The 14,480-nt window shown below is 49.4% G+C and overlaps 1 protein-coding gene across 1 annotated transcript in view; it reads right to left on the reverse strand.

Annotated features, from left to right (window-relative positions):
* DPP6 (dipeptidyl peptidase like 6) overlaps window positions 1-9,161 on the reverse strand; it is an 846,122-nt gene extending 836,961 nt beyond the window's left edge. Inside the window, exon 1 of the mRNA XM_074366690.1 lies at window positions 8,427-9,161. Coding sequence (XP_074222791.1) covers window positions 8,427-8,486 — 60 coding nt within the window. The 5' untranslated portion in view covers window positions 8,487-9,161. The remainder of the gene's footprint in view (window positions 1-8,426) is intronic.
* Window positions 9,162-14,480: the final 5,319 nt, after the last annotated feature.

The following is a 14,480-nucleotide window of genomic DNA, read 5'->3' on the forward strand; positions in this document are numbered from 1 at the left end:
TGTTTTTATACTTAAGTGTGAAGGACTCCCGCTGGCTCAGAGTTTCCACTGAGTATACTTTACTACAGACGCCTTTGCTACCTGTGCCCAAAGATGGCTTAATAATGGTAATCACCTCCCTATGGCTCTTTCTAGGGTTGGAATATCAGCAAGCAAGAGCTTGAAGAGGTTCTGAAGCCTAGCTGATTTCCTCGGTTTTCAAATAATGAAAAGAAAAGAAAAAAAATTCCAGAGGATGGCAGCCACCTCCCTGAGACTCAGTCCAAACAGGAGGCACAGCTCAGTTCACTCTGAGACCTAGCCTCCTGCCTCCTTTCCCCTTTTGTCCACTTTTCCTCCGTAAGAAATCCTCCACTGAATGAGTTTTTCCACCCCTGAACTCGCACATGTAAGATTACTTTAACAAGGCCCAGGGTATCTTCCTCTCTTATTTTATGAAAAATAAAATAAAAAATTATGAACCTGTTCTGTTGGGTCCACATTTTGCCAGATATATTTATTTAATTACCTCACCATGTCTAAATTTCTCATGACCTCTGAATATTGCATTTGAAAATTTCATTTAAAAAAAGGAAGACAGAGACTCAAAGAGCATTGTAACCTTGCTGCATGAAAATAAGGCAAATTTTCTAAGGCCCTAAAAATATGGGGAGAGGATGAGGGAGGAATCAGATAACTTGCCTCCACCTCTGTGACTAAACTCAGATTTCCAGGCTCTTTGTGGAAAATAATGTCAGGTTTGGGGTCTATAAAACTCTAGTCTTTGCTATACACCTAAAACTAACACAGTATTAATCAACTATACTTCAATGAAAAAATTTTTAAATTTAAAAAAATAAAATACTGCACTTGAGGTACAGCTTTTGACTTACATAAAACAATCCAACATGTGAAACCAGGAAAACAATTACTGCTCATTTACCACCTTCTATTCCTGGAAATTTAACTTATGCATGAGCTTATGTTTGGTTTATGCATTTTACTGAGAAGACGATGACAATTAAAAGTTTAAAAATCAATAAAATGTAAAACCAAAATTACACAAATAGATTTTCACTGATTTCCTGGAAGTCATTAAAGCAATTTATGTTTTATGCATTACATTAAACTTTCTAAAATTCTTCAGGATGATTTAGATTCTGGGTAGTAAAAAGAATTTATTTTTTCTTTTAATTTATATGGGTTTCCTTTCCTACTTCGTTCTGAAATTACCAGCCACAGAAGGAAGCCTCTTGTTTAGCATGGAAGGCTATGAGAGGCTGGACAAGCCCTGACCAGGACATGCCCTTGGGGACTCTGGGCACCAGCGCAGCATCCTTAGGCGAATGCACTAACCTGCATGATGCAGACGTGCATAGCACGTGACCCCCGACTTTGTGCTCACACGGACAAGATATGAGAAACAGCGGCACGTGCCGAGACCTGGGAACCTGGCAGTGAGAGCTTGGGTCTGGCTCCCTCATTAACTACTTGTATTTTGCTGCACTTCAGTTTTTATGAAATGAAGGGATTGAGAATAATTATCTGTGAAACTTGATCCTGTTTCTTTAATTTTTTGATATAGTTTTTAAAGGTTACACTCCATTTACGTGATTACAAAATACTGGCTTTTAAAACACTCCAGATTCGGAACAGAGGATTCTCTATGAGAGGAGGACCCAGGCACTAGCCACAAAGAGGACAGAGGTCAGTGGTCTGGAGCAGGGAGGTCCAGACTCTGTCAGAGGCAGAGGCTGAAGACCGGTAGGCACAGGGATGAGAACAGGCAGAAAGGTCGGAAATTCAAGCCAAAGGCAAGCTGGAGAGAGGCCTGCAGCCAGAGTCACGCCGGGCACCCTCGCAGCTGCACTCTGGCCCCGCGCTGTGCTCACGCCCGCCGCAGGGATGCCGGCCGTGAAGCGGAAGACGTGAGGAAGGAGCCAGATAGGACGTGAACCTTGTGGTGACAGCGGTAAACTGCAATTCACAAGCCTCTCAGGCCTCGCTCCACCCGTACTGGCCTGTGAGCCACGGCTGCCCTGGTCATCGTTACGGCTGCCTACAGAGGAAGTCAGTGATGCTGCTGTGTCCCCAAATCCAGGAGGGACAACCTTTTACCCATGAAAAGGAGGAGAGGCTGCTCAAGCCCAAAGAAGTGGAGACGGGGGGACAGCTTGGAAAGTGGGTGAAAGGAGGGGGAGGCTCTGCAGATCTCAACGGGAGAGGGCAGGAAAGTGTGGGGAAAGAGGGGCTCTCCTGGAGAGGCGCAGTCGTGACATCGCGCTTTGTCTCTTATGAAAGGGGAAAAAAAGGAACCCATGAGAGCCTTTTGATTCAGCAGCTGTAATTTATCAAAATGTGAATTTTGGAGAACAAAACACATTGGGAAAATAAGAGAGGCAAGGAAAAACTAACAGAAGAGGAGATGAAAAAGGATGAGAAGCAACAAGAAGGCTCCCAAAGAATTAAACAGTCTTGGTGAGGAGAAGATGGGAGAGTAAAGTCACATTGGGAGGAATGACATCAGCTGACCATGCTTTGACCTCAAAGTGCAAAGGAACATTACGTTTCGTACTGAAGATTTAGAAAAATAAAGTTGGAGTAAGTCTAGCGAGCTGCTGAGTTACCATAGAAACGTGACGTCACTAATTTGAGGGCCCCAGTAGGGGAGGTTCCCCCAAAACCCTGATTCTCGAGTCTGGGCATTGAATTTATTGGTGAGAAAGACAGGGAGCGTCCCAGTCCCAACAAGGGCTGAGTGAAGGTCACCACAAGCCAGCTCCACACACACAGCCATCTCCCTGCAAAACACAGAACAGACAGTGTGAGGGCGCTGGAAAGCAGCCCAAAGCTAGCAGACTTTGCAGAGGACAGAGTTCGAGGCAACTGCCACAGCTAGAAAGTGAGAGGGAATTCTAGAATGAAGAAAACCAGTAGCGGGGCTTCAAAATCTGTGTATAAAAGCTGCCCAAGGCCCTGAGGGCTCGCGCACACACGGGCGAGGATCGAGGTGGGCTAGGTAAGGATGGAAGAGCACAGCTGCATGTCAGCTGCCCCACCACTTGCTTGCCCACTTTAGTGACAGTCATGACAGAAGCCAGGGTCCTCACTCAACGTTCACAAGGTCAAGGATAAAATTCAAAATTAGTCAGCAAACAGCGGAACAGGAAAATGCGACCCATCCTCAGAAAAGGAGCACGAGCAACATGGACCAGTCCCAGATGACCCCGGCGTCAGGAGGGGAGGGTCTACGTGGCTGTGACAACGATGACAGGAAAACGGGACTCCCACAGCGAATGGAAGGACAGCTGCCTACAGCCTGAGCAGGGGAAACAGGACAAAGCGGGAATTCCAGAACTAAGGAGCAGCATTGGAAGTAAACCGCTGACGTGTGGACAGGAACATGGGGACAGTGAGGGAGAGGAGTATCGAACGCAAAAACTGAGTGACAGCAAGGATGGTATCTGAAGGAAAGAGAGAAAAAGTGAACAGAGTCAGAGACCTGCAGGGGCATAAAGTGCCCAGCATATGAACAACTGTCATCTCAACAAATTAAGAATGGGACAGGGAAAAAAACCTGGAAGAGATAATGGCCGTAAAATTCCCCAAAGCAGTGAATTTAAAGATTCAAGATGTTCTACGAAGCCCCAGCAGACACACAGGAAGGGGTCCACGCCCAGGCTGGTGACTCTCAGATACTGAAAACCAAAGACAAAGAGGAAAGCTTGAGATCAGACAGAGAGAAATGGCACATAGCATACAGGGACCAATGAGTCAAAAGACTCTTCGCGTCTCAGTGGGAAAAATGGAGACCAGAATTCAGTGGAATGCTGAAAGAGAAACCATCTTGTCAACCCGGAATTCCATTAAAGGAAAAAATGCCTCTAAGAATAAAGGCAGAGTGAAAATGCAGGTGGGTCTAGCCAACACTGTTTTGCAAAATGCATTCCCAATTAACCTAAATGGTTTCAGTTGACAGGTCTTTTTTTTTTTTTTTTTTCCCCAATGCTTTAAAGGGAAAACAACAGAGACCTCGCCTAACTGAACCCACTGGCATGTCTTTGCCATCTCTGTCCTTGTGACATAAGCGGGAGAAACAGAAAGTAGAAATGAGCAGGAAGTAAGAGGCTAAGTTCATCCGGAAAGAACTCATAACACGTGGGTTACTGTTGGTTCAGGACCTCGGGGGGCGTAATCTGAAACCTGTCCCCATATAAGCAGGGCCAGGAGAGATCAAAGAAAGAGGCAGATCCACCCAGATCGTCAGGCAGCAGTTTTAACAGGCAGGGGAACTTACATCTTCGCACCTGCCTGAGCATCTTTAAGTTCGTAGAGAAGACCTAACTGGGTTCAGTCGCCTATTCTGTCCAGAGGGTCTCAACAGCACCCTCCTCTCCCAAGGCTGTGCGCTTGGAACGGCTCCCATCGTGCGCAGATGTACCTCCCAAGGACTCGGGGTGGGGAAGAGCTGCCGATTGCCTGGGTCCAGCTCACAGGTCAACCAGCTGTCACGTCCTCTGGATGACCTCCACCAACGAAAAAAATGCCCAGCGTTTGATTTGAAGCCGTATCTGAAGCTCCGCTTCAGACCGACAGATTCAGGTCCGCGTTTTAACATCTACGGGAGATTCATGTCCACACTGAAGTTTGAAAAGCGCTGGCCCAATTTGTCTGAGCCAACTGCCTTCCTTATGAAATGATTTTATCTCCATCCACCAATTCAGGCCTAAATTAAATAGACAAGCCACTTAGCACAGCACACAGCACAGAAGCCACTTGAAATGTTGATCAAATAATCAGGTGGAAACTGTTTGATTGAGAAAACAATCAAAATGAGCTTGAAATACCGTATTGCATCTAGTTTCTCGGTAAACAAAATATTTTAGATAGAAAGGTTATTTTCCTCTAAATATGCATGACACTGGAAATTTAATTCTCCAGCCAGAAGGTCAAAAACAGAATGAGAGCCTGTCCCGCAGACCTGAAGATGCTCGTCCCACATCAGTGGCAGTCACTTCCATGTGCAATGACTCCCAGGTTTAAAAAAGCAGTGAAGACAAGGATTAGGAATTAGTGCTGGTGAAGTAAGAAACTGACAACTATGGAAAAAATTTTAAGCAAAAAAAATTTAAAGACAATACATTAAAGAATAATTTTGAAATACATTTGAATGACTGCATATTGAAGTTTAAGTCATCCCTTTCGCAATACTGAGAAGCATCAGTAACCCACACCTTTCACCCCGGAAGACTTGTGTATCTTTTAGAGGATGACAAAGAAATGCACACATTTTGTGTAAATAATAAAACTGCCGGCTCATCTTTCCATAAAGGTTATATTGGATTTTGAAAAAGTCCTTGTACAATGGTATGGAAGTTTCATACCCAAAATTTTAAACTTTTATATTTTTTAGTAATATCCTTGCCTAATATATTCACTAAGCACTCAAAAAGAAAAAACCCACGACCCGTTACAACTATGGAAGACTTAAGTGGAAAATACAGTGAAAATGTAGACACCTGTCTCCTGATTCTGAGCTCAGCAGAGTTAATAGTTTGGTGTATTTTCTGACTGTCTTTTTGTCTATTTTCTTCACATGTCTATTTCTGTGAAATTGGTATCATAAAGTGTGTAGCATTTTGTATCTTTTTAAAAAAGAAAGAAAAGACGCTTAATGAGTTTCTAGAGGGTTATCATCCCAGAGCTGGCAGAGGTTGGCGAGCCCTGTGGATGCAGAGCCCACCCCTGTGGGGCTGCCCCAGGTAGGCTGCACCCAACTGTTGGTCAGACCTCCCACAACTATGGTAGAACAGCCCTGGCTGTCGACTAGTGCTTGACCAGCACCTGATGAGTCCCGTTCACTGTGCCCAGCGCCAGACCAACATGGGGCAGGTAAGGCTGCATGGTCCCAGGGGGACATTTCACCCTCCCAGTCCCAGGGGACTGTCCCTCCTGGAGCGATCTTCTCAGACCAGTGGCTCCTGCCCAGACCTGGGGATGACCGTGGGGCTGGTACCCTCTGTGGTCCTTGGTAGCTGTTAGCAGATGGTCAGTTACCTCCACAGTCAGGAGCAAGGGAGCTACAAAAAGGAACTTTCTTTTCCTAATTCTGGGGTTCCATGTTTGAGAGTGATGCAGGGGTAAAGAACACATCTAAAGATGGCTGAACTCAACCACTGAGTAGCCCCCTAAAAGGGAAAGACAATCAGTGTCTCCCAAGGAAGGTCTGCATGAGAACAAACCACAGGAAGCTGCCAACAGAAATCTCTAACAGTAACCAGGGAGTGAACCAGGTAACACAACAGTAGGTCCAACTGAAGCATTTTCCAGAAATCCCCCGAGATGAACCCTTAGAACATCATGCAAAATAGAAACACACCTTTTTCAAACTTCTAGTAAAATAAACTGATGTTACTGAGTTTATGTTTCATTAAGACTATGGAAACCTAGGTATCATGTGGTGTGTCCAGAGCTTTCCAGGGCAGACCGACCTGCCCCTCGTTCTCTCCAGAACATCCACTGAGACTCCCTGCCGGCACTGCCACCTCGCCGCAGCCGCCGCCGCGGCAAACCACCGAAGATAGTCTACAGACCGCAAGGACGCACTACAACGTGCCTGGGTTCTTCCTTGAGGAAAGGGGTTGGATTTTTATTTTTTCTTCCAGCAGATGGCTAATCATAATCTCATGTTAGGCCACGGGGACCATCCAGGATTTTAAAGCATGAAGGGCAGGTGTGACTAGAGCTGTGTTCCAGAGAGTGAAGGCAACCTCTAAACTTGCATTTGGGTTCTTGGAACTTAGGAGTTCACAGTGTTTGCTCTGATTGATATGCATGATTGGTGATGACGGCTTATTGGATTATTACGATTCAGTGGTCTAAGCATGAGTTGGACACCTGCCACCGGCACAGGGTGATCCCTAACTCATGACCAAAGGTTCTCTAGGACCTTCTAAGTGCTTGCTGTGTGTTTGAAGTCTTCCCGGAAAGTTTTGTTGGTATCAATACGCTGCAGTATTGCCAAGAAGTCACTTTACCATTGGAACCGAAGGCATTTTTTAAAAGAAATTACTGAACGGTCTTCTGAACGCCTGCCTCCACTATATACTCACTGGTGAGAGCAACTTTCTTATTTTTAATTTAAAGTCTTATAATTCAGGTACTACATACTAGACATTTCCTATGGATATTAAATAAAGTATACGTGAAAAGTGTAACTGCTCGAATCATAGTTAATCAGAACAGAGATCAAGATATGATTTGCTGATTCAACTATCTCACCCAGATCTGACTGAAGCAGATAATGCTGGATATCATTTAATCGAAATAAAAATATTCCATCCTAAATCCTAATCTTACATAACTCAACAGACCAGGAGTTGCTTGATCCACCAAATGAATTCAATATCATTATTAACTCCAACTCCAAACGTGTCCAACCCCCAGCAAATAGATATTAGAGGCAACAGTCTTCCAATAACATACTCATCAACACACATGCCTCTGCATATAAAAACGTAGAGGCAAAAATAAGTTTAGCAAGCACAACGCAAAAGCTTAGAGCACAGATTCAGGATACACATCAAAGCTAAGACCCAAAAATCCCCGCCTTCTTTCAGTTAAAAAAAATTAAAATACTCTGAAATATTTTTAAAGTACACTGATGCGTACACGGCTGTACAGCTTCCCTGTGTAACCCAGGTAAGGAAATTCCTTGTAAACAAAACACAGCCTAAGGCGAGCACAGACCCGCGGGCACAGAAGCCGACTGGCCAGGGCCAAGCACGGCTGTGCGCGCAGGTGACCGCCGGGGAACCCAGACCTCCGTGGAGTCCGCTGCTCAGCGCGCGGGAAAAGACGCTCCCCTAGGCTCGCCCCCCTCACTCTGGGCCACTAGAGAGGTTCTGGGCCGGCTCCTCAGGCCGCTGCCCCCACTCTTTTCTCCGAACACCAGTAATTTCCTGGAAATCATCCCAGGCACGCATGGGGCCCATTAAAGTTAATTAAGCACGTGTCCACGACACTGACAAGAGCGTGCGCCCTGGCAGAGCCTAGAATGCTTCCCGGTAAGACCCTTCTGCACGCTTTGACCCAGGGGTCGCGTTCTGATTCCAAGGGGCCCTGCCTCCCACCGCGGACCTCTCCCCCTCCCCGGAAGCTCAGCAATCCGGGGAACCGCCGCACCTGCCCGCGAGCCGGCCGAGCCCCGAGTGGCCCAGAGCGAGTGCACTGCAGAGCCTGCCGTTGGCTCTCCGGCTACTGAACACCACCTATTCTCACAAACCCCAGCGCCCCATTAACCGTCTGGACTCAGGGACCCCCTCCACCCGCCGTGGAGGGGCCGGCGTCTCGGAATCCACGAACCAGCAAGGTCCACTTGCCCGCAAACTGCCGCCTCCGCCTGCTCGCCAGGTCCCGCACCAGCCTCTCTGTCGCGGGTCCCTTACCTTGTGGCTTTTCCCTGGGGGACACCTGACGTTATTGGAGGCTCCTGCTGTTTGATTCATGTCCAGAGGAAGTTGGGGGGCTCGGTTTTCTACCTTCAAAACTTCCTTAGCGCGTGGAAGGTGGCGAAGTGCGAGTCTCCCGGAGGCGAGGTGGGTGCTCCCTCCCCGGCCAAGTCCGGGCGACGTCTCTCCGAGCGGCAGGTGTCCGTGCGGCTCCTCGTCCAGGGACGCTAAGCCCTGCAGCCCAGCCGAGGAAGGAGAAGCAGCTGCTGGGACCCCAGAGGGAGCCGGGCCGGCGCCGGCGGCTCCGAGGGCGCTCTGCACAGGGCTGCCTTCCTGGGAAACAGTCCAGGACTCTCCAGACCAGAAGCGCGAGCAGATCCAAAAGGAGCTCCGAGGAGGGGCGAGGAGGTACGCGTGCGGGGAGGGCGGGGGCTGCAGGGCTAGGCTTTTCCCGGAGCAGGGGGTGGGGAAACCCGCGGCAGCTCGGGAACCGGCGCCCCTCCGCCCCCCGGGCAGAGGCGCGGCTGCGGGGCGCGCGTGCTCGCGTTCCGCTCGTGCGCCGACCTCTCCCCACCCTCCAGCGCCGGCGGACCAGGCGCCCCGCCCGCTCTTCGGGGGTGAACCGAGAAGGGCAACTCGGAGGGGCGGGCGCCCGCTCTCCCTGCTGCTCCGGCCCGGGCTCCCGTCGCCAAATCTTCCCGGGATGGTCGGGAGGTGGCACGCGAGGCTCTGCCAGGCGCCGCTGCACAGGGAAGGCGAGGAAGTGGAGGGGGCGGAGGAGGAGCTGGGACGGTCCCCGGGCTCTTGGCAGCGCCCCCACCAGCTACAGCTGAGGATGTAGGCACCCTGCTCCCAGGGTCGGCGCTGCGGGGGCGGGGGGCGGTCTACGGGGTCCAGTCTGCGTGACCGGGGCCGTATTTGGGGGAGGGCAGCAGAGTGCCTCTACTTTTTGCAGTGGAAGTATTGGCAGGCCCCCAAGGCTTTTTTTCTTTTCCTTTTCTTCTCTGCCTTTTTTCTTTTGGTGCCTGTGAAGTCATGATCTAATTAGGCCGCATTCGGATAGAGGTGAAAAATTGAGAACTAAGAAAAAAACAAATCAAGGCAGAGCAACCGCTCCATGCAGACTGCATTGCAACATTTTAGAATCACAAGTGTGAGCAGTGGACCAGCAGCCCCCCTAGGACACAGCCATATTATTGAGCCAGATGTTAAGTTTGGTCTAGATTTATCCAGGTAGTGATGGTTGAGTCTGAATATTCTGAATGGAAAATCAAGCCACATAATTTGGTTTCTATTTCCCAATCCCTCCACATCCTTAGCTTCATCATCTATAAAGTGGAGGAAGGAACTGGCTTCACCTGTGAGAACCCGCGTGGCCCACTGGGCTGCTGACAGAGCACATTGCATATGGTGCCCCGTGAAGAGTGAGAAGATCTTCTCAGGTGTTTGCTGTTGTCCGTTGTTATCGCGTTAACAGTCCCAAAATCAAATAGGAAGAGTCTCCATCTTGTAAAATAAGTTAATCATATATGGCTGCTTTTGCCCACTGACAAAGTTCAAAAGCGACCCGTGACATTTTTGTTGTGCAAGTGGGGGGGGCGTTTTGGGCACTGGAGTCACGCAGTGGACAGTGTGTGGCTGTGAAGATGGGTGTCAGTTAGAGTCTTGGCTTTGCTCTTCCCAGTGTACATCGTTGGGCAAATTATTTCTCTCATTTAGTTTATGGCTTGGAAGCAGGTGTCATCGTGCTGTATTCCAGGCAAAGAAACTGGCTGCGAGATACTGATGTGTGGAAGGTGCTTAACATAGCAGCAGACGTGCTTCGAGTGGCGAGTCGTTGTGACCGACTGCCTGGAGCGACTGCAAGCCCCTCACACTAACTTACCCTGGTGTTCAAGTCCACTCTTTTCTGGAGGTAAAATCCACAAGTGGGTGGCGCCCTGAGAGTGGCCACATGAAATTTCTCACCCCACACGGCTCCACTCTCAGCCGCCAGCAATTCATCAAAATTCCCACCGCAGCGTCCGCCGGCCTTGTGTCTCCGGGAAGCAGATCTCAGCCCTGACTCCCTGGATTCACTCATCTCTGCAGAGGCCGGGAAGCCCGGTGCCCTGCCACCTCCGTTCTCCTCTGGGTGCGAGAAACATCCTCAGTGTTCAGTTTTTCAGGTTTTTCTTGTAAGGGTGAGAGTGATGGCTTCTGAGCTCTGTATGTCGGGGCTGCAATGACTGTACCTTTTTAGTTTTGGGGTCTCCTGTTTTCGTTTTGCTTAATAATTCTCACCTCAATTTATGTCTCTTCTCTCCTATGATACTATGAGCAGCAAGAAACACCCCGGTGGTAACTCACAGCAGTCAAAAATCCCTTTAGCTAAATAACCAAGCTTATTAGGGAATATCAGAAACCCTCTTCTGTTCCCAGCATGCGTGCAGACGGCTCTATTGCCGAGCATTCTGCCCCTTCATAACAGGCACTGTGCCTCCAGCGGGGTCCCTGGGAGCTGTCTCCCAGCAGCCTTCCAGAACGCAATCACTATGTTCTAATGATTCGTATGAAGGCTGGAAGAGTCGCTGCAATGTGGCCAGCTTTACTAGTAAGTCCCCTTTTCTGAGGGGGAGATGCGGAGCTTACAGAACTGGTAGTGCTCGGTAGCGGCCCCTTGTCCAGTCCTGAATAAGCAAAACCCCACAGAGGAGTTACACTGTGTCAGGCTTGAAAAAGCACAGAAGGGGCCTGAGCAGAAGTCTCCTACTGCCTCCCTTTCCCCCGCCGCCGCCCACTTCCCAGCCCCGCCCCCACCGCTGCTTCCTTCCCGGGCCCCCGGGAGCTGGTACCCGCTACTCTGCTGTGTGCTTACCGCCTCCCAAGACCCACAGGCGTCTTCTCCGTGGCCTCAAGTTGGAGCAAACACCGACCACCCATAGAGGCGTTCTCAAAGGTAAAATCCGGACCATTAATCTCCGTTTCCTAATGGCCTTCCTACCAGGAATTAAGGAATCGGTACACAGAATAATTAAGATAGGACATAGACTTTACAAAGGTAAACACAGCCTCGCGTCTCTGGCCTCCTTCAGCCGCTGTTTCCTTGCTTAACAATAATGCATTTTGCTTTTTAATTTAACTAATTAGACATGTAAAAACAGACAAGCGCTGATGTCTAGTATCTGAGGTAAGAGGGATAACCAGAGCCTGGAAGGTGGCTTTCTGCTGACTTGCTCCTGGGGAGAAGCTGTAATGTCACAGGCAGGCCACCACCCTGTGAGGCTTTTCGAATTTTGGTGGCCACTCCATGTTTCTGATGGTGAGATTGCTGAAGTTTACCAGTCCGTCTTCCTGTGTTCACGCTCCACGCCGTGCTAAGCCAGCAGGCTGCAGAACAGCAACCAAAACTGAAGCCGCACTTGGTGCTTTGCATTTTTATTGATTAAAATCTCTATCCATCATAATCTCTTTCAGAAAAGTGGGGTAGTTTTAGGTCAGCCACCTGCGATGCGAACTGGCATCCAGCCTTCACAGCAAAGGCAAGCAAAGGCAAAGGCCAGGGACAGTTCTCACGGTGACTCCATGCTGGCTGTCTCACCGTCAGCGCTGGGTCTGAGAGAAGAGAGAACTGCATTTACTGGGAGTCATTCTTTCTCACCAGTCTAGGAGCAGGACTGAGAACAACACACTCAGCATAGAGGGAGTTTTCCTATAGCGAACCCCTACTGCCCCGTGATTAGTTTAGCATCAGCGTTCATCAGTGGTTACTGGATACCTACGCGCGTCAGAGGGCGCTCTGTGGAGCTGCTGTCTCTGCAGCTTGCTCGTACCAAGCACATAGCTGTCACCTGGGCATCTGGGGTGCTTCTGGAATGCTCCTAGATTCTGTCACCCACTGAGAACATTTCCAGCAGCCCGAGGCACGTAGCGTGAAAGCTCTGTCCTCCTAGGAGCTGGGAAGGCTGTTCACGTTTGCAGGTACATCGCAGACTCCTTGAGCAACAATCCAGGAGAACTTGCCATCTTGATTGCTTTGCCATTTTCAGCCATTGTTAAAAACCAGTCAATTGTATAACCCAGCCAACTGGGGGTTAGTCCAAGTTTGCTTTTTGCAAACAGTGACCACCAGTTAGAAGTCTATGGTAAACGCCCTCTTCTCCAGGGTCTGTTCTTCAGGGAGAGGCTCACATCATAATACCTGTTACCTGTTACCTGTCCCTAGTGTGGGTCCCACGCTGGCTCCGGCTCCGCTGGCTCGCTGGGGCTTGTTGCAGTGCTGGCTCTGTTCTTGTTCGACACTTAACTGTCCTGCACCTTGTTCCCTTGCTTCAGATCTCTTGGGTCTTCCCACCTGACAGCCTGATTATTTAACTTTTAAATAGTCCTCTCAGTGTATTTCATAAAGAAAGAAGGATAGCTATTAAAATCTCGTGGTGAGTGGTGATGGGACTAAAGACACTGGTTGGCTGCAAATAAAGTCACCTGTCCCAGGAATTCTGGATCTCGTTGCACAAGTCAGCAGCACCTAGGGGGAGGTGAAGTCCATGGTATTTTTGCTTTGCTAAAACTTCCACACGTAGCAAGTGTTGACTGTGCTCTGTCTTTAGAAGGTCCTCTGCAGTGGCCGGATGCTGAAGGGAGGGCTCCAGGGTGGGGCTGCTGGATCTCCCCCAGCAGTGACACAGGCTTGGTGGGCATCCTGCCCGTAGCCTCTTGGCCATTTCTGTCCCTCACAGCTCGACTTCCAATTGTCAGTGCCTGTATTGATTGTCCAAGGGCTTTCTTGGCACTCTGCTTGGTGTGTGGTGGGCTGGACGGTGCCCCTGCCGGCAATCCTAACTCACTCAACAGTGGGGCGTGGCAGATGAATGCCCCAGCCCTCAAGCTAAGATGAGATAACTCCGTCTTCCGGAGTTCCCAGTGCCCATGTCGAAGCCCTGTGGCATCCTCCCTACAGCGGTGGGAGCCTCGAGAAAGCCCTGGCCGATCTCCAGCTCCAGGGAGCTGAAGAACCCATCGGGGCATTTGGTGACGTCAAGCCCCCCTCTCCCAGCCAGTGACAGAGTGTGGCGGGGTAGTCACATCTCTTGGAAGATGGGGGACCTTGCTGATGGGCAGCTTTCATTCAAAGGCTCCCCAAGAACATCCTTAGACCCTAAAAGGCACCCAAGCTTCTCTCCCTCACTCCTGCACTGGGGTCAGACTTGCGCTGTGGTCTGGTCGCTCCCAGGGCACCCTCTCCACTTTCCTTCACTTCGGTCTTTTCCCTAATGAAGGTTTTTCGTGTTTACTACCAACGTGGAGTCTGTTTCTTGATGAATGGGGCCAATACACCCCAAGTCCCCACTCTCCTAGTGGTGTTTCTGGAATCACCTTCCAATTTAACTACTTGTGCATGATAAGCCTTGATTTAGAGTCTATTTCTAGGGGGCCCCAATCTAAGACACATTAGGAAGTACGACCTCCCAACCATAGCCTTAGTTTAGTTTTATTATAAAATCACGTAATAGAACCAGAAGAGGTTTCAGCAGGGATGTAGCCCAGAACACCCATGTTTCACATGAAGGAGAGGAACCCGTTCCCCTCCGGCGAGGCACAGGCAGGAATAGCAAGAAGATGCTGCAGATAATTATCGTGAACTTGAGTGTTACAGACGGGCGTTCTGTGTTACTGGAGGAATCATCCCACACGAGTGATACAAAATACGTTGAATTGGCAGCTCTCCTACACCAGTACCAATACTGGCAACCCCAGGGCACAGAGAGCCAAGGATTGGTGGATTCCTTACAATGTGAGGTCAGAGCCTGGAGCCTGGGTGGGGAAAGCCGTTCACTCACCTGTGCACAACTGCCCTCCAAATGTCTGTGGAAGCTGGTGTGACTAACATTGTTGAAGGAGTCAGTGTCACTTCTCAGTCACTACATGCCACTGGTTCACCTGCTAGCCAGTAAGGTCATGTGAACGGTTTTGACATTTGCTGAGGTGACGTACTGTTAGGAAAATTTGTGGAGTAATGATCTCTTCCACTTCCTTGCCCCAAATACACCATGCAGTTGTGACTAAGCGAAC

This window comes from Camelus bactrianus, chromosome 7 (genome assembly GCF_048773025.1).
Source record: "Camelus bactrianus isolate YW-2024 breed Bactrian camel chromosome 7, ASM4877302v1, whole genome shotgun sequence".
NCBI classification, from domain to species: domain Eukaryota; kingdom Metazoa; phylum Chordata; class Mammalia; order Artiodactyla; family Camelidae; genus Camelus; species Camelus bactrianus.